Here is a 26,702-nt window from a genome sequence, read left to right on the forward strand (position 1 = left end):
GTAAGATTGGCAAAAGGAACTTAAAAGAATTCATCAAAGTTCGAGTGATAGACATAATTCGGAATATCGCATGTTATCGAAGCAGATTCAATTGTTGGCAGGTTGAAATGGAACAGACCGCAATTTTCAGAGAAAAATTGGTCATCGGAAGAGTCTCCCTTTACAAAAATTATCTGTTGATGGCATAATGATAACTAATGAGTCGGAATGTCGTGCTCGTTTAAGATTGTTTTTTTTTTCAGGTTTATATAATAGTCCTGTTCGTCAACCTTCTGAAGAAGCGCTTATAAATAGCTACTTTGTCAACCTTCCACAACATAGTATTGCTTTTCAAATGACGTAGATTCCAGAAATCCAGAAGGGTGTGAAAGTCTTACAACTATGGATGACTGAAATTAAGAATAAAAAATCGGCCGTTCTCGACGGACTATCTACATTTATTATACGTAAGCTTCGTGCAAAGCGTTTGAATTTTTAACCATAATTTGTAATAATTGTATTGACCTATCTCTTTGCTTTCAAATTTAGGTAAACTTTTTGAGATAGTTATACGGAAAAGAATGGATTTCGGAGTATCGTTACAATATATTCCAAATTCACAGTTTGGTTTCCAAAAGGGTGATTCAACAGTTAATGCTATGACATAATTCCACAATGATATAGTCTTGAATTTAAGAGATAAAAAATATACTGTCGCTGTCTTTCTTGACGTTAAAAAATCTTTTGATCATGCTTCTCACCATGGGATATTAGCAAAATGATAACCATTGGATATATTCCTCAGATCATAAGGCTGATTAAAAGCTTTTTCGCAAACAGACAGTTCTGTGCGCAATTTAAAAATAAGTTGTCCGATTTATCGTATGTTCACTGTGGTGTCCCCCAGGGATCAGTTCTAGCGCCCCATTTGTACAACATTTTTATGTACGATTATGAAATCTCTTCAAGTATTTTATATGCTGACGATTCTTTGCTATACTCTCACCACGAATCACCAGTTATTGCTTTAACCCTCAATGAGGTACATCAGTATTTCAATAATTGGGGTATCAAAATTAACACGTCAAAATGTGAAGCCATTTGCATAAGAAAGTAAAACTTTAAAGCTAGTTTTAAACGGCACTGAAATTCCATTTAAAGACAAAGTAATATATTTATTTGTTGAGTTTAATAAATTTTTTAAGTTTATTGCCAGAAAGGCGCGTAATAAGGCTCAAGGTGTCTTTGTTTCTTTTCTAAAAATTCTAAGTAACAAATATTTACCAGTTAATACGAAATTTTTATTGTTCAAAACTTGCATAAAACCCATTATTCTTTATGCGTTCCCAATTTGGTTTAATATTTAGCCGACGGTAATGAAGGAGCTTGAGATACTTGAGAGAACATTTTAAGGTATTGTATCGGGAAGAACTTTATTTCTACCAATAAAAGGTAATACAATAATTTTATTTATGACAATTCTAATGTGAAGCGGCTTTCCAAATATGTTTTTGACATTTTGGACAAGTTCAACTTAAGATTGAAAAGTCATGAAAATGCACATATGATAGAAGTAGTAAACAGACAGGCAAACTTTGGATTGTCGAACATGCAATATCTGTCTCTCTTAGGTTATGCAAATGAGGATCTTTCCGGTATTACCGGAATTATCGATAACACCACACCGCCATTTTGTGTTTTTTCTCACTGATAAAATGTTTTTCTTTTCCTCCTTGGTAGCTCCATTTAAGACGAGAAGGTTATAGTCATCACAAAGTTGTATAAGCTAAGTTCCTTTATATTTTTTTATTTTTCGTTTTATTTTCCAATAATTTAAACTGCATACGTCTATAAGTGTGAATTTCCCTCTATATATGTAATGCGATTCCGTAACTACAATAACTGCTAATTTGAAGGTCTGAAACTTCGACAATTAAATTTATGCTTCAACATACATAAATACTTTCTTATTCAATACGTAATGGACAATTAAGGAATCGCATTTTTTGCATCCTCAGACATATTGTCTAAATGTTTAACAATACCACGCAAGCTGTTACCGTGAGCAGCAATCATGACAGTTTTTCCCTCCTTAAGTTGTGGAATAACGACGTCGTTCCAGTGAGGCAATGTACGTTCAAGAGTTATTTTCAGTGATTCGAACATGGGGAATTTTTCCTTTTTGGGTTCGTTAGCATAGCGAGGATCGTTGACAATGGCATAGTAGTAAGATTGTCCAGGCTCCATTGGTCGTGGGGGAGTATCGAAGCTACGATCCCAGATTTTGTCTTGTTCCTCACCGTACTTTGCAGCAGTTTCAGCCTTGTTTATACCAGTCAGACCACCATAGTCTTAAAAACGGGAATACCGCTTTGGCCACTTTTCTCGAGGATGGTGTTAAGAGTAATTTGTGTTCGCTTTAATACCGATGTGTAGGCCACATAGAATTTCAGTCCGGCAGCTTTAACAGCTTCTCCTTCTTCCCGTTCTTCTCTTCCTACCTTTGGATCTAGCATTCTTTTACACCAAAAAATATATGCGTTCTTTTAGAAAAGATTATATTAATACCGGGTTTAGTTTATGGTTGCGAAATATTGGAAACTGTAATTCATCGAGTTTGAGAAAATTAAACGTTACATTCAATAGTATAGAACGTTAGGTATATGCTATAAACAGACCTCACCACACTTCACAACTTTCACACACTCTATACGGATTCAGTCTTAACACTCATCTTAAAACAAATTGCCTTATATTTTTGAACAAAATTATTATTAATTATTATAAATTAATTTGCTCAATCTAACACAAGAAGGAAATACCGAAATACTGAAATACCGTTTTATATAGGAACCATACGCCTTTGGAATAATCTACCTAATGAAATACAAATCATCAGCAACGCGCAATTTTAAAAAAAAAATATCTTAAGATTTTTTACAAATCAATAAAGTTATTTTCTATTGTCTAAAGTTTTGCAAATTTATTATTACTTAAACTTATATTTATTTTTGAAAATATTGTTTTTTACCAATGTTGTTTTTTTCGACCTTTACCAAATTTATTAAAATAAATAAGAGTTTTTTTGAGCTTGAGGCCAGACTGTTTTTGTTTTTATTGTTTTCCGATATTTCGTAATGGATTACATTGCATCTTCAGGAAATCTACAAAAATACATGTTTTTAATTTATTAGCACAGCATATGTATAAATTTATCCATAATCAAAGACTTCAACAGTAAACACAGAAAATATAAATATTTCGCTTACATGAAAAACTAAAAACTAAGTGTCAAGAGTTGCTTAAAACTACGATAGAACTTCACTATCATCGTCTACTGTAAATATTGCACTGAGTTGCTTTACATATTGCACGATCTATTTGTTTTTCTGTGTGAAATGCCGGTAGCAGTAAGCAGCATTGTAGGTGTCGCTCTTAAATTTTATTCTCCTTGTTGTTGGTAGGTTGGGTGCCACCGGTATGCACGCCCGCCTTGCACGTAGATGGTCGGGGGTTCGATTCCCCGGCCAGGCAACATCAAACATTTTTCAACGGTGGCAAAATACCCCTCAGTAATGTTGGCGACATTTCCTGAGTATTTCAGCCTTGAAAAACTTCTCCACAAGTGGTGTCTTATGACACGCCGTTCGGACTCGGCGATAAACAGTAGGCCCCATATCATTGAGCTAAATATGAATCGGGGTGCACTCATTGATATGAGAGAAGTCTCCCTTGTCCCGTATGGGATGTTGTGGAACAATGTTTTTTTTTGTTTGTTTGTTGTTGGTAGGTTGTTGATGTGAAACATTTCTAAAGTTAGTCTCTTATTATAATTGTTCTCTGTTTGGAGTATTTTAACATTTTCAAAGTTTGGTAGGTGATTATTTCTCTTGTGCTGACATTCTTGTCTTTAATTTATTTTTTGTTGTCCCTACGTACATACCATCGCATTCCTTCTTGTATATTACATTATGTTTATCTTCGTTTTGTATTTTGTTTTTGGTGTTACTAAATAGTTTTTTAGAGTGTTGTTACTTTTCTGGGATATTGTAATTTTGTTTTTGTCATATAAGTTTGATTTTTAGAACTTTCGGATATGTGTGGTATATAAATCATTGATTTGTATGTTTTTTCTAAGTTTTCTTCTCTTCGCAGTTTGTTTCTGTATTCAATAAGGTTGTTAGTCACTCTTAGTGGAAAGCCGTTCATTGTAAGTACCTCTCTTATCTTGTTTTTGTTTTGGGTATGGAATTTTTCCTCACTTATGCTCAATACTCTATGTATACAATTCTTTGCAGTGTTTAGTATCATTTGCTTCGGATGTTTTGAGTAGAAGTTTATGATTCTACCCGAAGCTGTTGGTTTTTGATACCAAACTACTTCCAACTTGTCGTTGTTTCTGTATATTAATGTATCCAAATAGGGTATACATCTATCGCATTCCTCCTCCATTGTAAATGTTATGTTGTCGCTAAAGCTGTTTAACATTGTCAAAGTATCTTGTATTGCACTTGTTTCAAGAATCACAAAAAGATCGTCAACCTCAAAGTCTTCTGTCAATCATACGGACGTGCTTTAAAATCGCTCTCAATAAAACGAGAAATTATCGCTGTTCTACTATACAAAAAAATATAAAAAGCTAAGAAATAAACTTGCATAGTGTGTCTACATAAAAGTGTTTTCGAATTCATCTTTATTTCACACCACAAACTGTGTTTTGGCAAAACGAACTATCATCAATATCATATTGTTTACATTTTATTTTTTTTTTTGTTATTCTTTGTGCTATATTCGTAACAAAGATAAAATAATACAAACACTGAGTGATAAAAAGCTTTTTTCTGACATTGTCAAAGAACATTACGTCAAGCTTATTTCGATCTTCGTTGATTATCGACATTCTTAAAGCTTTGTTTCGTTAAATATATACTGGTTGTTGTACCCGCTAAACTTTCTATATTTGGTTGTGAAATTGGCTATTTGAACTAACCGACATAACCCAAAGCTATATCAGAAACAGTGAAACCTGCTCAACACTTTCTCTTTAAAACTTATAAACATTATTACGATAAGGATTAATCTCCCGCTATGAAGTGCTCACAAATAAATTGCAATAACACTCTGCCTGATAGTCCCATGATATGCTGCTGGCTTTGTCTGGATTCATACCATTCTAAATGCATAGATTTAGCTGCACGTACCGTCGATAATTTAAAGGAAGATAAAGGATTACGCTGGTGTTGTATTAAATGCCGAGCATATGATGTAGAATTCTATTCATTTTTCAAAAGTACTCGGACTGAGTTCTATAATATTGGCCGTGAGTTAAATGAATTAGTACAAAGATTTTTGAAATACAAGGAACTCTTAGACACAACATCTTGCTTGGACCAATTCATTCAATCACCATCTGATCCTATTCGGAAAAGAAAGAAGACATCTAGTGATAAATCCGTTAATATTCAAGTTGAAGAAAGAAATATCCCTTTAAAAATACCCAGTATAACTATTCAAGACACGCCATCAAATAATGTTTCTAAAGAAGCTGAAACCAACAGTTTATCAAACTTTCTTACTCCCTCAGGATCCAAACAATTTTATTCACCATCAACCACTCCTAAGTCACCAGACCGCCTTCAAACCCCGAATATAGCAACTCCTAATTTACAAGTTGTTACACCGAAAAAAACCATTTTTGCAGCACGTTTTGCTGCTAGCACATCCGAAGACGATATGTCAGCATATATTAAGAGTAAATTAAAAGCTAATATCGATATAAACGTATTTAAATACACATATGCACGAAGTCGCAGTAAGACATCATTCAAAATTGTTGTTCCGGAAGAATTTTTGACCAAATTGTGAATCCATCTTTTTGGCCCGATAAAGCAATTATTCGTGAATATATATATAGGGACATTCCAAGATCAGATATTGCGCGTTTACCAAATATAGTGCCAAAAAACTAATAATCACTCCTTCTGTTAATAAAATTTCTGCAATATATCAAAATGTTAGAGGCTTAAGCACATAGTTAACTTCTCTATTTATAAATAGTTTTGATTGTAATTACGATATTATTGCCCTTTCTGAAACATGGCTAAATTATAATATATATGATTTTGAAATACTATGTGAAAAGTACCAAATTTTTCGGCGCGACCGTATAGATTGTATAAAAAGGAGAGGCGGCGGGGTTCTCATTGCTGTTGCTTCCCAATTTCCATCAGAAAACATATCTTTCCCATTAAGTACTGAAATTGAAATGGTAGCTGTTAAAATTCGCTTAAATCATTTCTCTATTTTCATAACTTGTTCATATATTCCTCCTCGATCAAGTATAGATATATACAAGAAACATACATTCTCAATCCTTAAAATTTGTCAGTCCGCAAAACCAAACGACATTTTGGTAGTTCTAGGCGATTTTAATTTACCAAACATTCAATGGCGTCATAATCCTGAAATGGATAATCTTTTACCAACCACAACAAGTGAAATTATGGAACAATGCATTGGCCCTTTATTTAGCACCGATCTATCCCAAATTAACAACATTTATAATACATCTGGAAAACTTCTTGACCTCGTATTTGTAAATAATCCAAAAGAGATCTCGATTTCTCCTTGCGATCCTCTAACCTGTCCCGAAGATAAACACCACCCTCCTATAAATATAGAGTTCCCTCTAAATTCAAAAACAATAGAAAAACCTTATCCTAATAGAACTAATAAATACTGTTTTTCGCGAACGAATTATCATCAATTAAATTTATTTCTGAGTACTGTTGATTGGTCTATATTTCAATCATTCAATTCATTAGATATTATGATAAATATGTTTTATGATATTTTAGAAAAAGGCATATGCAAATCTGTCCCAAAAACAAAAATTGTTGAGAAAAGCGGACCTCCATGGAATTCCCCTATCTTATCAAAATTAAAAAACAAGAAAAATAAGTTGTATAAAAAATTTAAGAAAAGCGGTACCCATCCGATTACCTAAATTACGCTGTCATAAGATCACAGTACACTACAGTTAACAAACAGCAATACAACAACTATATAAAGAAAATGAAGAATGATCTACTTTCTAACCCAAAATCCTTCTGCCGTTTCATAAACTCTAAACGTCAAACCAAAGCTTTTCCTAAGACTGTACAATTTGGGTCAGCATTTGCAGATGATGACTTTGGATGGTAATTTTGAATATCCTTACCCAATCTCCGAAGGTACGCCCATAAACATTTCGCATATAAATGTTTCTACGGTACTATCAAATTTAAAATCCCTTAAAAATATTACCACCCCTGGTCCAGATGGAATACCATCTTGTATTCTAAAGCATTGCGCTGAAAATCTTGCACTTCCGCTTACAATTTTGTTCAATAAATCAATGAGTACTGGATATTTTCCATCAATATGGAAGGAATCATTTATCGTACCTCTATATAAATCTGGCAGTAGAATTGATGTATGTAACTATAGAGGAATAGCTAAGTTAAATACTATTCCCAAGCTATTTGAGAAAATAGTAACCGAGGAATTGTCTTTTCAAGTAAAATCTCAGTTATCTAAACACCAACATGGTTTTCGAAAAAATCGATCTACAATAACAAATATTTTAGAGCTAACGACTAGAGTAAATTATGGATTCAGGCACCGTTATCAAACAGACTGTATCTACACAGACTTCAGTAAAGCGTTTGATAAAGTCAATCACAAGCTTTTATTATTGAAATTGCATCATATCGGGTTTTCTCCTTTACTTTTACAATGGATAAAATCATATTTAATTGATAGGTCACAAATGGTAAAATTTGGAAACTGTATTTCTGAAAAAATCCATGTCCCATCTGGTGTCCCACAGGGAAGCCACCTAGGTCCAGTCTTATTTACACTTTTTATAAATGATTTACCAATAGTAATACATCAGTCGAATGTGTTAATGTTTGCAGACGATGGAAAAATATTTTATTCGTTCAAAGAGGAAGCAAATCAAGCCGTACTTCAGTCCGATCTAAATAATTTCTGTCAATGGTGTAATACTAATCTATTGGAGCTCAACATTCTAAAATGTAAGCACATGTCCTTTTTTAGATTGAAAAAGATCGATTCATGTTACTTTTTAAATAATCGCAAAGTTGAATCCGTTATTTCGATGAATGATTTAGGAATTCTATTAGACCATCGTTTAAGTTTCAGAGAACATATATCTTTAACTATTAATAAAGCTTATAAAAGCCTTGGATTTATCAAACGGTGGAGCAAGGAATTCGTAGATCCTGGAATAACAAAACAACTCTATATATCTTTTGTCCGCTGCATTCTGGAATATGGTTCTATTGTCTGGGATCCTGTTTACACAATACACATTAATTTAATCGAATCAGTTCAAAAACAATTTCTTTTGTTCTGTCTCCGAGGACGTGGTTGGAGTTCGCAATCCTTACCTTCATATACGCATAGGTTAAACCTCATAAAATTACCCACTCTAAAAAGTAGACGATCAATGTTAAATACAACATTTATTTTAAATGTTTTACAGGGCAAAATATTCTCTGAATATATTCTGGAAAAAATTTGTATAAACGTTCCATGTAGACCATCCCGTAATTATCAGCTACTTGTAATTCCGTATTTTACACGCAATTACGCAAATGACCCATTACGCCGCCTCCTTGTAGAATTTAATAAATACTACCATCTCTTAGATCTTTCTGATACCCGAGGAGAAGCAAAAAGAAAAGTAATATTATATCTAAATACTACTGTTTGCGGAGGCAATAAAAGAAAAAAACCAAAAAGAAAACAAAACAACAGCAGTATCAATTTCGTTATAATAAAAATAATTAATCCTTTATTTAATAATATTGTTCGGAAAACAATATCTGTACCTTTTGTTTACAAAGTTGTTGTGTGGACGAAAATCCAATAGTGGACGAAAATCCAAGTTATTACTTCAATCGACGAAAATCGACTGACGACTCTTTATTTAGCCAAAGAGAGAATAAAAACAAACGATGGACACTGCAAAGTGGCGCCAATTTTTAGTACATTCTCATTAGAATTTGACATCTTTCACTTTGTGCGAAAACTCAAAGTTGCACTTCTGCTAAATGGTCAAGTTCTAACGGAAGAAATGAAACATCATAATTTGAAAAGATAATGAAACTATTCGTAATTAAACATTGCCGGCCACCTTGAAATATCCAGCGATGTTTCAACTTAATTTCTAGTTCTTTAGTTATGAGTACATATTTTACATTAAACGGCGGAACCGTCAATAGTGAGCATTTTAGAAATTTCTTTCCTTTTTGTACATTTCTTATAATATAAATGGCTCGGAAAGCCCATGTGGTCCGGAGGACCCATGCCAATTTCCATTGGCGCTACATCCACTACTACTTAGTACCGAAGCGTTGTTCAACCTCCCGGATAGGAGCGATTCGATACAATAACATTTTTTTTGTAACTGAAAGAAACGAAAAGTTGTTAAATCTCCCGGATAGGAGCCTCTTCGTTCTATTTCGCCAGAAGGGCGCTACCGACCAGCTAAATTAAAATCAAAAACGAAGAATTGTTAAATATCCCGGATAGGAAAGTCTTCGTTTTATTTCGCCTGAAGGGCGCTATCGACCAGCAAATTCTAAACTCCCGAATAGGAGCCACTACTAAGAATCTGCTTCCAACTACATGTGGTTTATAAATATTCGTACATTTTTACTCGTCAGACTAGTAATAGCTGAGAGTAGGTTGTCTTATACAATTTTTCTTCTATATGAAAAAAGAAAGAAACCAATTTATGTTCATCACGAACAATTCATTTTAATTAGAATGATTAACTAATTTCTTCGTCGTCCTACAACACCGTGTTACTTTTGCACGAATTGAAGACCACGGTTAACGCCCGAAAAAACGTTTTATATTAAACGACTCATTTACACGAAGTGCGAGAATTGTCCGATCAGAAGAACCACGAAATCGTCCATTTGAATATCGTGTACCGATAACAACTGTATGTCCTTTTGAATATTTCATTCAAATACTATTCCACCTCTAGGAGATAGTATTGGTATAACAGCATGAATGTTTTCAGTTGTGAAATTGGTAAACGACAGACAAGGAGATTCAAGATTATGTTGGAGCAGATTTGTAGCAAAGTACTTTAACGTAGTCAATAGCACTAAATTCAAAAAACGGCGAATGCTTCACATGAACGTCTGAGAAAATGAATTCAAATATTTCTTTTCCTATAAGAATTGCATTTCGAACTTTTATTTTCCTCATGATTTGCATATCTCACTACTGCAGAATATACTCTTATACTTGGAGAAAGTGGACCAGTAATGATCCAACCGAAAACTGTATTTTGAGCAACCAAAGAACCCAAAATATTAAACATAATTCCTTGTAAAAGAATATGTGGATATAGATCAGCACCAATTAGAATGTCTACTGGCCTACAGTCGAATAACTGAGAGTCAGCCAAACGAATATTTGGAAGACACGAATATAATCCCTTACCAATGGGAGACGAAGGCAAATTTCCTGAAATGCTAGGAACTACCAATGCATTAAGCTTTATGCGAAACATTTCATCGCTTGTGAAAGCAATATCGAACGAGCAGCACTTGTTGGATCTAGCGGAAATAGTTTGGTCAACCCTGAAATAGTAGCCGCTATTGATGTGGTAGAAATACCAATTTTTTGTTGTAACTCCTCAGTAATGAAGGAGGCTTCTGATGCAGGGTCAATAAGGGCACGAACTGGGTGTGAAACTCCCTGGTGAACAATATTTACCATAGCCGTTCCTAACACGACATTCCTATTTTCTGCAACATGAAACACTTGTCTATTTGTCGAAGACGTACCAGACGAAGAAGTGGAAGTATCTTGGTTCCGAACTGAAGAATACCGCGAGGATACAGGCGTGCTCGAACTAGAATGTGACGAAGTCGTAGATTTTGAAGAACCTATTTGTGAAGACATTTCACGATGTAACAGCGTGTGATGTCGCCTGTTACATTTGGAACAGTTATGTTTGCTGCGGCATTTATATGCTTCATGACCTGTAGCTAGACAATTCATACAACAATGATGACGTCGAAGTGCCGAAAAGCGACAATCGATCGAGGATTTTAAGAATTTGGGACAGAATCTTAAGGGATGAACTAACTTAGGGCAGATAATACAAAATCGACCTGAAGAGGTGGATGAGGAAATGGAAAGACCCCGTTTGGAAAACTTGCTTTCATGTTTATTATTGGATTCAATTCCCCTAATGTCACGAAGACACGTAAGTGTCTGAATTCTTTCTGTAAGAATGGAATCTAAATCTTTCCATGAAGATAGGACCGATTTATTTTGAACATTTTGTTCCCACAATTGAACGGTGTTTGTGGGTAATCTTTGGATGCAACTGAAAACAAGAATCGGATCCCAATCGTTGGTCGAAACATCATAAATTTCCATAGCAGAAATGCAACTATTTATACCCCGCTGTAATTGTTTCAATCCTGAACATGATTCTATATCAATGACCGGAAGGTCGAACAATAACTTTAATTGGTTATTCACCAGAATTCGTACATTGTCGTACGTCTCCTTCAAAGCATTCCAAGCCAAATTAAAACTCCTATTCGTCAAAGGGAATTTTGAAACAATATCTTTCGCTTCGCCACTAGTTTTCTTCAATAAGTGACATAGCCTTTCTATGTCACTCAAGCGCTTGTTGTCAATAAACAATGCAGAAAAAAGATCCCTAAACTTAGGCCATGAAAGAAAATCGCCATTGAAAATGTCAATATCACATGGTGGAAGGTTTAAACTATGGAAAACATTATCATTGTATGAAGCGGATACTTCAGCTGATGATCTAGTTATATTCAAACCTTCAGGAACAAAAAATCTTTCGCCAGAAGTGGGAGAAGAATTCATCGACCTAGCTCTATGTTCATCAATTTTCCGATTGATCATTGCAATTGTATTTATATAGGCCTTGAAAGCTAGCTGATATTTACACTCTGCTGATGTAATGCCATTGGGATCGGGTTTATCAGCAGTTTTTAGGAAATTAAGACATTCGTCAAACATCTCTTTTACTTTTTTCCACATTACTTTAAATTCGGCGGCCTGAGCTTCAAGAATATAGATATCCAGATCTTCATCTCGGAGAGAAGTAAAGTTGGAATCAAACGTAATAAGAGCATCTGTAGCTCTGATGAAACAGTCTAGAGGAGTAACCGACATTGCGATGAAAATCGAAATAAAATTTGAATGAAATCGAAAAATTTCCTTTCCAAAATGTACGAAAACAACCTGACTTCAAGAAGTAGAATCACAATGCACGAAAATGCTATAATATATTAACTTGTGAACTAAAGTTTAGCAAGCCAACGTCGAAAATCTAGGTCTGCCAAATTCAAAGTGTTTGTAAAATTTGTATCGAAAAATACACTCTTTTTTATTTTTATGTATCGAAAAATACAATAAAACGTACCAAATTACCAATGTAAAACGAAAAATAGTAGAAACTTCTCAAAAATTCCAAAAAAAAATTTGATATAAACCAACAATTGTGAAAATCGGTATCGAAAAATACCCAACTTTATTTTTAATGTATCGAAAAATACACCAAAATCCAAAAAAACTGCAAAATATTCTTTTCCAAGTGTATCGAAAAGTCACTAAATTTTGTTTAGTACACAAATGTATCGAAAATACACTATTTTTAATTTATTGTACCGAAAAATACAATAAAAAGAACAAAATTGACAAGAAACATAAAATTTTTATTTTTCGCTGTGTACTGAAAGCCTTAAAAATTTCTCTCAGTGCACTAAATTTCGGATATGTGTATCGAATAATACACAAACAAATTATTTCTCAAGAGAAACACAAACGAATAATCAAAACTTTCCAAAAATTTAAATAAATGGATGAAAATCCACAAATTTTGAATAATGTTTAACCTATTGTTGGGTGCACGGACTGTAAGATGCACACTAATTACCAACAATAACAAGAAACAATTATTTTGTAAAAAATAATAGAATAGAAATTTCATTAAAATATTCAGAATGAATAATAGAACTTTTCATGCACCCCTCGTATATTTACCTATTGGCGCGGACCTCGTATATTAATAACACGTGTATGTGTATATCGATCGAACGATCAACAGAACAGATGACTGCAGTGATGGGTATTTGTTGTTACAACTCAACGGATAGTGGTCAGAAGAGTTGTTAGTGTTTTTTCTTCTTTCTTTATTTCTTTTATTTGGCAATTTGAATATGCATTGAAGAAACACTAACAACGATATGAATGTTTTTTCTCGAATAGAAAATAATGCCTACAAATACGAATCACTGCACTCTTTAATTATTTTGAGTACCCGAAAAAGAAATGTAGTTATTCTTGGAGAGAATAACAACAAAAACTATAACGTCGCAACGGCGTTGTAGGGCGAATGTTAGCAAAAAAATTAAACACTTTATTACATTTGTTGGAGAACAGAAACACTCGCGAATGCTCACTTACTTGACGGTACTCACCTTACTTAAAATAATGAAGTTGTTGATAATAATTAATATGAGGAATGATAATGGTTATTTATGACTTTGTTGGTAGCTGACGGAGTCAGAGCGCCTTTGTAAAACAACGAAAAAACCAATTGCTGTTGCTTCCCCAGTGAAAAGAATCCGAATCCTTTTGCTGGAAGCAATGTATTCGGCTCGATTGGACCAATGTGCAATCGAGGCTCAAAAAAAATCAATGTTTATCCGGTTCGAAGCGACCAATGTTTGCGGAGGCAATAAAAGAAAAAAACCAAAAAGAAAACAAAACAACAGCAGTATCAATTTCGTTATAATAAAAATAATTAATCCTTTATTTAATAATATTGTTCGGAAAACAATATCTGTACCTTTTGTTTACAAAGTTGTTGTGTGGACGAAAATCCAATAGTGGACGAAAATCCAAGTTATTACTTCAATCGACGAAAATCGACTGACGACTCTTTATTTAGCCAAAGAGAGAATAAAAACAAACGATGGACACTGCAAAGTGGCGCCAATTTTTAGTACATTCTCATTAGAATTTGACATCTTTCACTTTGTGCGAAAACTCAAAGTTGCACTTCTGCTAAATGGTCAAGTTCTAACGGAAGAAATGAAACATCATAATTTGAAAAGAGAATGAAACTATTCGTAATTAAACAACTACAATACTACAATTTTGTCTCGCATTTGTAAATATGTATATTTTAGTCTGTAAGGATTATTGTTAAGACAAATAAAAAAAAAAAAACATATTTCGTCAAAATCATCGGTTTCGTCGTAAGTTTATCCAAAAAGGTGTCAAGTAGTTTCTCCATTACCAAATCGGCTAAAATCTGAGAAGCCGGTTAACCCATGGGTAGTCATCTTTTTGGTTTGTATACTTTGTCGTCATATTTAAAATAGCGGTTGTCCTTGATGCAGAAAGTAGGAATACTGAAAAATAAGCCCTTTATCATATTAGTGTATTCTTTAATTTCATCCCATCTATCTTCTATTATTCTTATTCATAGATCTACGGGAACGCTTGGAAATAGGGATACAACATCAAAAGAAACCATTCTTTCAGTTTTATTGTTGGTAACTTGTAGTATTTTGTTCTTGAATCCAATAGAGTCTTTGACATTATACTTGGAGTTGTTGGTTAGATTTTTTTAAAATATTTACAAAATATTAATAAAAATATTTATCGAGGAACAAATTGGTCTTAATGGGTAATCTTACTTGTGGATTTTAGGAAGTCCGCATAATCTCGGAGCTGTGGCCACGTCAGTTTTTAGCTTTTTTCTTTCTGTTTGTGAAATAATCCCATTTTTGAAGAGTTATTCCACATCTTCACATATCCGAAAGGTTCCAAAAATCAAACTTATATGACAAAAACAAAATTACAATAGCCAAGAAAAGTAACAACACTATAAAACAAACTATTTAGTAACACCAAAAACAAAATACAAAACGAAGATAAAAATAATGTAATATACAAGATAGAATGCGATGGTAATAGCAATGACAACAAAAAATAAATTAAAAACGAGAATGTCAGCACACAAATCGAATATAAAACTGAGAAAACAAAATATTGCACAAACAACAGCTCTTGCAGATCATTGCAAGAGAAATAATCACCTATCAAACTTTGAAAATGTTAAAATACTCCAAACAGAGAACAATTATAATAAGAGACTAACTTTAGAAATGCTTCACATCAACAACCTACCAACAACAACAGGAAGAATAAACTTTAAGAGCGACACGGACAATGCTGCTTACTGCTACCGGCATCTCACACAGAAAAACTAATAGATCGTTCAATATGTAAAGCAGGTATCGGCACTAATACAAACGCATTGTTTGCGGACTCACGCATACGACTCTCGCTCTTTCCACAAACAGCGTGTGCGTTAATGCATTGCTAAAATTAAAAATCATTGAAACAAGCGACAGCAGAACCTTCTTCATTGACTTCTGAACGAAAACTGAGTGGTGGTTGCTCTGTTGTTATTCTCATAAAGGGTACGTGTGCTCCTTTTTGCCGGATGTTGATGTAAAGCAACTCAGTGCAATATTTACAGTAGACGATGATAGTGAAGTTCTATCGTAGTTTTAAGCAACTCTTGAACTTAGTTTTTGATCTTACCTGTAAGCGAAATATTTATATTTTCTGTGTTTATTGTTGATGTCTTTGATTATGGATAAATTTATTCCCTGAAGATACCTGTACTTATCACTTTCAAAAAATGGGAAAAAAAATTATTGGCTTATTTTTAAATACAGGAGTATGACACAAAAGTCGATAAGAGCAAAATTGGCTGCGATATGAGCATTAGAATGGAACAATTTGTTACGATTTGTATGTAGCATAGAAACTTTAAGCGCTTGTTTCTCGAAATGACATTTTTAATGTCGGTGCCAACTATAGCTCGAAAACGAATTAACCGACCTTCATATGGTTTGGTAAGCTCATTAAATTTATAAAAAGCTTGCCTTAAAGCGTGACAGTTTTTTTTTAATTTTTTGTCGGATTTTTTTTTTTTGACAAAAAATTTTAATTTTATCGTTAAAATCGAAATTTTGATTTGCAGTTCACAATTTTTTAAATAGATTTTTTTTTAAATTCGGTTTAGCTTAAAGACAAGATCGGCCCATCCGTTTTCGAGCTATCGCTGGCACCGCAGGCAGCCGTTTACCACAAGACTATGCAATATTATTCAACAACAAAAATTCCAAAAATAGTATAACATGTGTTCTTTGTGGAAGGTGGGCAGGGTAGTCTCGCTACTGAAGCCTGGAAAGGATGCCAGCAGGGGTGAATCGTACAGGCCGATTCCAATATGCAATATTCAACACGATGAGAAAAAGATTTCCAGTTGCCCAACATCAAAATGGATGTTGAAAAATGATAGTACTACGCCAGCATTAGAAGCCATATCCACACATATCAGTAGAGGACTGACCCAGAAAAGGCAGTGTGACCGAACAGTCAACCATTCCAAGCTGTTCGAGGATATAGAGAAGACTACTCTCCAGCCGTGTTTTAAACGCTGGGTGATCAACTATATGTGCGGACTCCAGTCGTTTGTGGAATTCAGAGACAAACCCCGTAGAGTGAAACAGGGAGTTCCGCAAGGACTTGTGATATCTCCGGAACTGTTTAACCTCATCCTCTATGAAATTCCAAACCCTCCAGACGCCATGGAGATCGTAATGTATACGGATGATTGTACGATCTTTGCCCAGTTAAGATCCGGACGATGCAGCAGCTTCAATTCGTATTGGGCCCGAATTGATGCCACGATACCCAACACATGCCCGGCATGTGAATTGGGACCACACACTGCATTTTTTTAGCTGCCCAGCTAACCACACTCACCTGTTTCCTGATTCTTTATGGACGCAACCAGTCCAGGTTGCAGAATTTTTGAGTCTGGATGCAGAGGAACCAGAAATTGATAACTGAAATAATACACGATCGAACATATGTATATGCGTTGCTACAACAAGAATAGGTTGCTGTTCAACTCTAAGAATCGTTCGTTCTAGGAGAAAAATCGCGAAGACAATTTGTAGAGAAATTTTCAAACCAGAACATTTATTATAGTCACTTTTTATTTTATAGTCACGTTTTTCAAGAAAACTTCCTAAAAGCCTTCTAAATTTGACCTTTTCCCCAAATAACTAACAAATGCGATCGATATGGCTTTTAAAACATTGCTTCTAATTGGAAATAGACATACACATACAGAAATTGATTATAATACCCTTACTAATCTATGGTCGGTAGCGATATTTACCTTATTTATAAACGTATTAAGAATGTGTCATTAAAAGAATTGTTTGCAAATTGTCCCATTTACGACATGGTAGAACAAACCAGGTAAAGTAACTACTACAACAAATACAACTCAACAACAACCACATAGAAATTTGTTTTTGTTTGTAAACGTTAGTGTCAACGTACATGTAAACAAAATAAGGAAATGTCTACAAATTATTGGAATTTAAAAAACTAATAATTTTTCACATTTGATTGAATATTTTGAAAAACACGAATGAAAATTCGTTAGATTTTCAATTTGAATGATTACATATCATTCCACTAAAGCCATAATTTCTCGCAGAAAGTAGAATTCTTGCAAAAATGCTGTTTCAATCGTTTGCTTTTTAAAACAAAAAACACATGTTTATTAGAGCTTTATTCTTTTTAAGTTTAAAAAAATACCACACATATTAAAAAATTTTGTACCGCCTCTATAACCAGTGTTTTAGTGTGCGGCATGTCGTTCGGACCTGGAGGAGGTTACATGTCAATGATATGAAGGAGTCTTTATGGGAAATAGTTTTTTGTGATGAATAAATTTGTTCTTCAAAAAATGTATATCCCTAATATACATCGAACATAGAAATAAATATGTATATAAAATGTCGTATGGAATTTGACACTAACATTACATCCCAGTTCAGTCAGCTGGGTATTGCTGCTACCTTTTATTGTTCTACCATGCATTTACGAAGTCAAATATTTAAAACTTTAATTGAGAATGACGAACTTATTCTTTGTGTTTCATACATACGTATCGCATTCCTTCATAGTTAGTATCGTTATATTTATCGCCCGGTTTTTCGAATTGAAATGTTCCATCGTATCCTGTTAAATATCCTGACAAGGCAATCAGCATCTGAAAATAGAAGAAACCATAAATTATATCCAAGTGAAAAAGATCTTAAGACAGGAACAAAGTATTCTCAAATGAAATATTTTCAACTTTTCTCGTCGCCGCTCCATTTGTTATGATATTCATAAAAGGTATGCTTTGTGGAATTCCTATGAAATTAGGATCGTGCAACCTCCTGGAGCATGTTAGGTCGAGAGCTCCTGCACGTAGAGTGCCGACACCACTTTTTAGAATGATTTATTAGAACCAATATTTTCGAAGGATTTATTGCATTTAAGACGTAGAAAATTATTTTCTGAACTTCAACAAACCTGATGTATTTTCCTTCAGGATTCTGTACATTCTGTACCAGATACCTGTGAGATCTGGTTCGCAAGACTTTGGCTGAAAATGTCTTAAGTGTTGTATTTCATAACGCCGCAATACTTAACAAATACGAAGCTATTACTGACTTCATAAATGCAGCATGAGGAGTCACGTGATATCGTCTTGACTTCATAAATGAAGTATGTCTTTTTATAGACATCGTCGCGACTGCATTAATGCAACAAAACGCATCACATTGCGAAGCAATTCCCAAATTTGAGGAGCATTACCATTTGTGTTGTGCTGGCAATTGACATTTATTTAGTACAGTTAAGCCAACAGACATTTTGAGAAGAAAAAACACATAAAAACAATTAGAAATGGAATATATACAGTATAGTCTCGATAATTCGGACACTCGTTAATCCGGACAACGCGGTAATCCGGACACTAGAATTTTTTACATTGTAGACTCTGTAATCCGGACATCAAATTTTTTTCATACCTCGATAATCCGGACACCAAAATTTTTTCCTATCTTGAGCATTAGATTCTTATTTATTTCATTGACGTTTTCGTTCTTAGCAATAGCAATTGGTGTATACATAAGAAAAATTAATTTTTTCAAAGTTTTCAGTCAAAAACTTGACTTTCTAGATAGCCACTGTTAACTCAGTTATACAGTCAATGTGTGATTAACTATCTGAATCTGACAAATGATTTTCACATCGTTCAACCATTGATGAGTGGCTATGATAAGCAACAGTATTTTAAAGCTAGTGTTGGGTAGTCTAGTTCCCCTAAAATTTGATGTTGCCTGTTCCTTTCCTGTAAAGGAATTAGTTCATTATCCCTCAAATCAGGGAGAAAGTTCTTTGGAGCATGTAATGTATTCCAAGAATATTTTACTTAGAAATGATTAAATTATTTAACGAGCTGGGAATAGTTCAGTTTTTACTGGGATTTGTAGCTAAACGTGGAAACGAGTAGAGACCTAATATAGACATTTCAATAAAGTATTGCTATATTGCATTCTCGTAGCTATGCAACTAATATATACAACTTCAATTTTATTTTGTTCGTAAGCCATAACAAATCTCTTTTTGGTTTCGTCAACAAGATGAAACAATTTGTCGATGTTAATAGAAATGGCTAAATATTCACCATAATGAGATGAGTGCATTTGAATTCTGAAGTTCTATCGCGAGTCGTAAAAGGCTCATGTAACATGGACAAGGTAAATCAATATATTTAAATGGACTACCAAGTTTATGTCCTTAAAAAAACTATGAATAAATTACACCAGTTTTACATGACAAAAATACTCAGCAAATGTCACCTAAAATACGCTGAAAGAATAAAATAAAATTTGGTAGCCAGGGAAGCTGCACCCGGCCTTAAAGTGGCCGCAACCCGTGATATTTGCTAAACATTAATTCGTTTACTTTATATGTGAGGTTATTACCTAGTGAAAGTCAGTTAATGATTTAAACGTACAAATTTATATGTTTTTGTTGCTACTCGGTAATCCGGACAATTCGGTAATCCGGACACCCCCCAACATGTGGTGTCCGGATTATCGAGATTATACTGTATATATATATATATATATATATATATATATATATATATATATATATATATATATATATATATATATATCACCAATATTTTTGAAAATTTAACATGGCTAAAGCCAAGGTTTACCCTTTTAGAACACGCGACTTGTGATTGTATATTGTACAAATTAAATGTTTTTGGCTAAAATGAGATGTTTTTGGACGTGGCAAAAAATATTGGCATCAAAAGTTAATTTGCGTGGAAGCTGTGGCTATATTTATGTTAAAAAATAGGTAAAAATGGGTTGAAGCCAACGTGTCTTTTTTTGTTTTCTCTTGATTTGTGAGTAAATCACACTTCTCTCAATTTTCCTGTCAAAGTAAAAGTAGAAGCAAACTAAATAAGGATAATCTCACTAATGTATTACTTTTCAAAATTGGGTCTGCTTCTACCATTAAATGATGCTGACATTTTGAAGCCAGATTTACAGTGTTTTTTGAAATGTTCTTCTAATTTCATTCACTCAAAAAGGTTTTTCAAAAAATCGTATATAGGATTGTATAACTCGCGATTCTGAGTTATTTGATATATGTGCCGTGAATGTAGTCTACACAGCTTCATAGAAATCTGCATCCAAATACGGAAATTTTGTGTGAACATTTTTCTAAATTTTTACAATTGCCATTCGAATTCCTTGTACTTGATTGCACATTTTAGTTTTTTACGTTCCGGATCCAATAAATCATTCCCCGTGAAAATCCATCTACTAAAACGCGAGTTACGATAAATTCCAATGTAGAAAAATCACCTAAAAATGTTTTTGAAAATATCGCGTATTTTATCGCGTTTTCTGCGGTTCGTTTCCACTGCAATGAAACAACTAGTACAGCATCTTCGTTTTAGCGAAAACAGAGATTTGAAAACTTCAATGATAAGGGAGCTACATTCATTTTATCCCAAAAAATAGTGTGGGATGCTACATCCACGGTTCCTGACTGATCGCCTTGAAATATATATATATCGATGTAGATTTTCATGGTGGACATTGAAATCGGATGCGGCCAAAAATTGTATTCACTTTGCGCAAATTAGCGATATTTTAAAGGTTTTTAGTGCTAAGATGCAGCCGATGCTACATCTTAGCCTCCAAATTAAATTTCGAAAAATATATACAAATTAAAAGATATGGTCTTCTGTACATGAAAATCACATGCGGACAACATGATTTTGATAATTAGGCGATTTACACGTATTTAAAAATGCATAGAAATTAAAATTGGTTATGTGACCCCTATTTCCATTTCAGAAGCCTTGAGATATATCCTCAGCAACCCAATTATCTTCCTCAATAGAAAAGCTTTTATATTAATGTCTATAAAGCAAAATCCGTATATTTTAATTGGAGATTTAAGCAAAATGAAGGAAGTATTCCTATAGATTTTTCCAAAATTTTATACTACATAATGAATGTGAAAAAATATTTTTTCAAACAAAAATTATTTTTTTATTATTTTAACCAAAATATGTGTTTATTTTGGCTGTGACATCGAAACTATAATACCAATTTGTATGATTTTAGTCTCATTTGATTCGCCGTGAAGTTTTGCTCCCATACGATTTTTTTTCGTAATTTTATAGTGGGTAAATGGACCTTTATTTTGAAAAATGTTGACTTACATTCAATAATTTATCAATTTATTATACATTTCGCGAATACTGAGTAACATTTAACAAATATTATGCAATCTACTAACTCAATCCACTTCCAGATAACTTTTTAGTAGCAATTGCTTGCGGTAAAATAATTAGCGTTTTTATAATAATTTTTTCTTTAAAACGAAAATAAAACCGCCATAACTTTTGTCCGCATCAACAAAAAACAGGTTCGCGAGCGGATTCGTACTGAGAATTTGTTTCTTAACCTATGTACCAAAAATCTTTGATGTAGCGCAAAAAAAAATTTAACATTTTTTTAGAAATGGAATATGAAATATTTGACAACATTCGTGATATATATATATATATATATATATATATATATATATATATATATATATATATACAGTCGAAATCGCTTATAACGAAATGCCGAAAAGCCGTTTCTTGAATAGCATCGTTGTTTTTGAACGTAGAAGCTTGAAATTTTGCCAGATCATGTGTTTTAGCTTTATGTATCAGATTACGTCAAGAAACGAACTTCGATTTTCATGTCGGTTTCGTCTTTGGGCATTTATGGTGACGATATACATACGTATGAATGACTCAATACAAAATAATAAAAAATGACGATATTAAATACATTCGTCAGCATATATACTACGTAAATATAGCAACATGTAACATCTTCTGTGTAAATAAATTGTTGAAGAGTTTCTGCAGCTAGACACGCCTCTGACACTGATGGTAATTGAAGTAATTGTAGTATCCTCAATTTCTTCGTTAGAATTGCCTTCATCTTCAATGAACGGAAACAAACAAAACGATTCCCGTACCAATCACACAAAGCCACAAACTTTTCAGCTTCTCTGAATCGTTTCATTCTCACAACCAAAACAAAAACACAAACTTTTCAATGTAAAAAAGATGGAAACCGTATGATTACTGAAATGTAACTTCGGCTATGCTTTGCCGAGTTGTTTCATTCACCACCGAAACAAAAAGTATTTTTGGGAAACATTTGCCGTGCGTATTGTCAATGACACACTCGGCCACACACACATGTGATTGCTTAACAACCCTATAAGTTAGCATCAGCATACCACAGTGAATTTTATCAACCACCATTCAGCATACCACAGTGAATTTTATCAGCCACCAAACGTTTTTGATTTATTCACATGTGTTTAGTACTATTCCGTTTTCTATCTGCTCTTGTGGAGTTGAGTACAGGGTTGCCCATATTCGACGGACCCATCTGGCAACGCCATAACTTTTGACAGAGATGTCACATCGCTTAATGACATACCGCGTTTGAAGCGTCAGTCCAAGCAGATTTTTACCATGAACCAATACACGCCACGCGAGCGCTCTGAAATAGTTGAAATTTACATTCAACAGAAGAAGTCAATTGTGAAAACTCAACGTGCTTTTAAAACATTAAAAAATGTGAGAAGTGCGCCTTCTAAGAACACCATTAAGCGTTTATACGAAAAATTTTCGACTGGTAAGGCTCTTTCTAATCCGAAGAGGCCAAATAAAAGTCGACCAAGGCGATCGGCCGAGAATATCGCTTTTCGTTTTGTTCGCACTCACGAATGTAAACAAAACTAAACTAGACAGCGAGCTCGGCCAACGTGGGTTATGTTTCGTTTTGTATTGTTCCTATGGAAAATACGAAACGAAACTATTGGAAATGTTATTAAAAGTATTTTTACGTACGCTGTTTATCTTCCAACACTATGTCGTCATTATACGTGGTAGATGTGAACACCTTGTCATCGGTGGCAACTTATTCATCAACATCTTCTAAGTATTGGGAGAAATGAGAATGAAGATAAATGTCTTCAGAATTAGCAATGACAGAGGACTTTACATTTTTCCACGCTTTATCTAACAATAACACGGCATCCAACACATTTAATTTCGTACTTTGATCCTTTTCTATTCTAGCCAGGATAGTGGATATATTCCGATTCCGGCAATGTGGTTATATTACACCTTGGTCCATGTGACATTGTGGGTGGCAAAAATTCAAGCTTAATTGACTTGAGAGCGGCTCCATGTGAGTCGTAATTCAGTTGTCCAACCCCATCTTCGAACTTATTGCGCATATGTTTGGTATTTTGTTGTTGTTTGAGTTTAAAAAATATACATACAACAAAAAATTGAGAGAAATTGTTCTTCTTCGTATGGTTCGACGTTATAACCGATAGCAAAATTCAAATATTTCACAAAAAACCGAAGTTACAACCGATATGACGTTATAAGCGATATTTATTTGTGTGGAATATAAAGGGCAGAAATTCGGGACTTTTGAATTTCGTCGTTATAAGCGATATGACGTTATAAACGACGGCGTTATAAGCGATTTCGACTTATATATTTTTTCAACAAAGCCCGAAGTTTAAAACAGTAAAGCCATGGCTGAGTTCATAAACGCTGATATTGTCAATATTTGCAATGTATATATTGCATTTATTAAGTCAGCCTTTGTACTTTAAAACTTCACAATTGCGCATTTTCAACGCAGGTAAAAAGCGAACATGTTTTCGAGGAACAATGCATAACTGTGCAACTGAAAAATTTTGCCGAAGTTTAAAAACTACAAAGCATCTGAAGATACGGAACTTAACTAATGGAACTTAACTGATGATCAGATGTGACAGAAGCCACAGTCATCACCGAAAAAATTTAAAGGAACTAATGTGTTAATTCCTCGGATTTGTATGATATCAACAGACTTATCATTCAATTTCCTATTCGCCTTTAATTTGCGATGACGTTTGAACTTCGAAAATACTTACTTTTCTCGCAGACCAATTCATATACACACTTGCTCAAAATAATAGACACACCTTGTACATTTTTCTTGAAAGTTCAAAAGAAGGGTTATATTTATTTAAAGAAATTGAGAACGCGCTTCTTCCTACACCTCAATGTCATAAAAAGCTAGCAATCAACAACCAACGTAAATTTGATTTTAAATTAACGGGTTACGGCCACTTACAAATTTTACAAAATAGAAAATTTTTCTATTTGCTCATTTTTAAGTACAGATAGAATAGAATATTTTGCAAAAATGTCGGGACGATCGGACAAAAATTAGCTGAGATATGAGCGCTAGAAAGAGAAAATTCATTGCGATTTGTATGTAACATCGAAGTTTGAAACGCGGTTTTCTCAAAATGGCATTTTGGAATGCAGCTCGAAAACGGATGATCCGACCTTCATATATTTTTGTGGGATTATTATACATATAAAAATTTTGTACTTTAGCGAGAGACTTTTTTAAATTTTTTTTTGACGGATTTATCGAAAAAATATCTCACATTTTTTAGTTAAAATTGAGTTCACATTTTTTAATGGATATTTGTTAATTCCGTTTCGCTTAAGTACAAGATTATTATTAGGTTCACCACAAACAGCTTAAGAAAAAACAGTGTTTCTTAGGCGGCCATTTGTCAGAACATATGCAATGTTTTTCAACAAAAAAAAGAAAAAAAATCCGAAGGTAGCTCAAGGTGTGATCCACCAGATGAATACAATATCTTTTGAAAAAAATTATTTATTTATTTAATTATTAATTTTTTTATCTATTTATTTATTTATTCTATAATGTAATATCAAAGCCTTGTTAGGCCATAACAATGTATTACATAAACATTTAAATTAAACTTAATAAATATTCATATAATATCAACAATTTTTAAAATGGATTAAAAATGTTATAAATATGTCTATAACAATGTTTGGTTCCCCAACCAATAAAAAAAGAAACAAAGAAGAAAAAAATATTTCCCATTTAGTAACAATTTATTAAATTAAACACATTTATGAGTGGAGATAGAAACTTGTATTTTTTTCCGAAATGCGTTATTCGAGTAGGAGAAAATTGGCAATTCAAGCGGAAGGTTGTTCCAATTCCTTTCAACTCGAACTACAAAAGATCTTTCAAAAAAACAGAACATGTAATTCTAGGAATAACTATGTTAGGATTCTTAGATGATATAGAAAATTTGAAAAATTTACGAAAAATATTTGGAACACCACACTTTATCATTTTATAGACAAATTGCAAGTTGCATCTATCAATACGAGTATATTGAACAAAAGAAACGCCCACAAATCACCGGACATATTCCGTAATATGGTCACGTCTCCTCACATTAAACACATACCGAACCACAGCGTTAACTAATCGTTTCAATTTGTGTATATACATAAGTGGAGAAAGTTCCAGACGCAACCTCAAGACCATAGCGTATTTTTGGTATAAGTAGGAAATGAGACAATCTTAGTTTCACCTAAGAAGGAATAAAAACACTATTAGAATAAATCCTACGCAAGGTACTATAAAGTAGGACACCTAGGCACATGTGTCTATCAACAAAGTCTACCCTATTTCGACCCAAAAATATATTAAGACAGACATCAGAGCTTTCAAATACAATTTCTTTTGTTTTCGTCGGGTTAATTATAAATGAGTTTGCATTCGTCCATGTCATTGTTCTTGCTAAACAAAAATATATTTTAGTTTGCAGAATATCAGGACCATCTCTTTGTGCACTAACAAGCAGAAATATATGATCCAACTGCTGAGAAAAATTGGAATCTATACCCCTGAAATGCTTCTCATAGTATCTCATACTTTCCCTTCTTATGACAGACTTGCACTTATTCCCATATTTACAATAAACTTTTCAACACCTAGCCGAACGGTCACTTAAAAATGGACTATGCACCAACTCCCTTAACGAAAGAAAAAAGCGCACATCATTAATAAATTCAAAACGTCGATCCAGTACATGTACAAGTCCCTTTAAATTTTGCTCTGAAGTAGCTGATGATGACACCTCAATTAGCAATATGTTTTTAAGATTGTTAAAGTTTGAGCATAATTGGAATATGTTAACACATGCCACTGGGGCCTCGACATTATGAAAATCTCGATTTTTTTGGCTAT

The 26,702-nt window shown here is 33.6% G+C and overlaps 1 protein-coding gene and 1 pseudogene across 4 annotated transcripts in view; both read right to left on the reverse strand.

Moving 5' to 3' along the window:
- Positions 1 to 26,702, reverse strand: part of tw (Protein O-mannosyl-transferase 2) — a 420,790-nt gene that overhangs the window by 200,956 nt on the left and 193,132 nt on the right. For all 4 annotated transcript variants that reach the window (XM_073956337.1, XM_073956329.1, XM_073956348.1 and 1 more), the window contains exon 4: positions 18,113 to 18,217. In XM_073956337.1, coding sequence (XP_073812438.1) covers positions 18,113 to 18,217 — 105 coding nt within the window. The remainder of the gene's footprint in view (positions 1 to 18,112; positions 18,218 to 26,702) is intronic.
- LOC141387167 (phosphoglycerate mutase 2 pseudogene) lies at positions 1,744 to 18,106 on the reverse strand (annotated as a pseudogene).

Source organism: Musca autumnalis, unplaced genomic scaffold, assembly GCF_047663935.1.
Source record: "Musca autumnalis isolate F117 unplaced genomic scaffold, ASM4766393v1 scaffold_1, whole genome shotgun sequence".
Taxonomy (NCBI): domain Eukaryota; kingdom Metazoa; phylum Arthropoda; class Insecta; order Diptera; family Muscidae; genus Musca; species Musca autumnalis.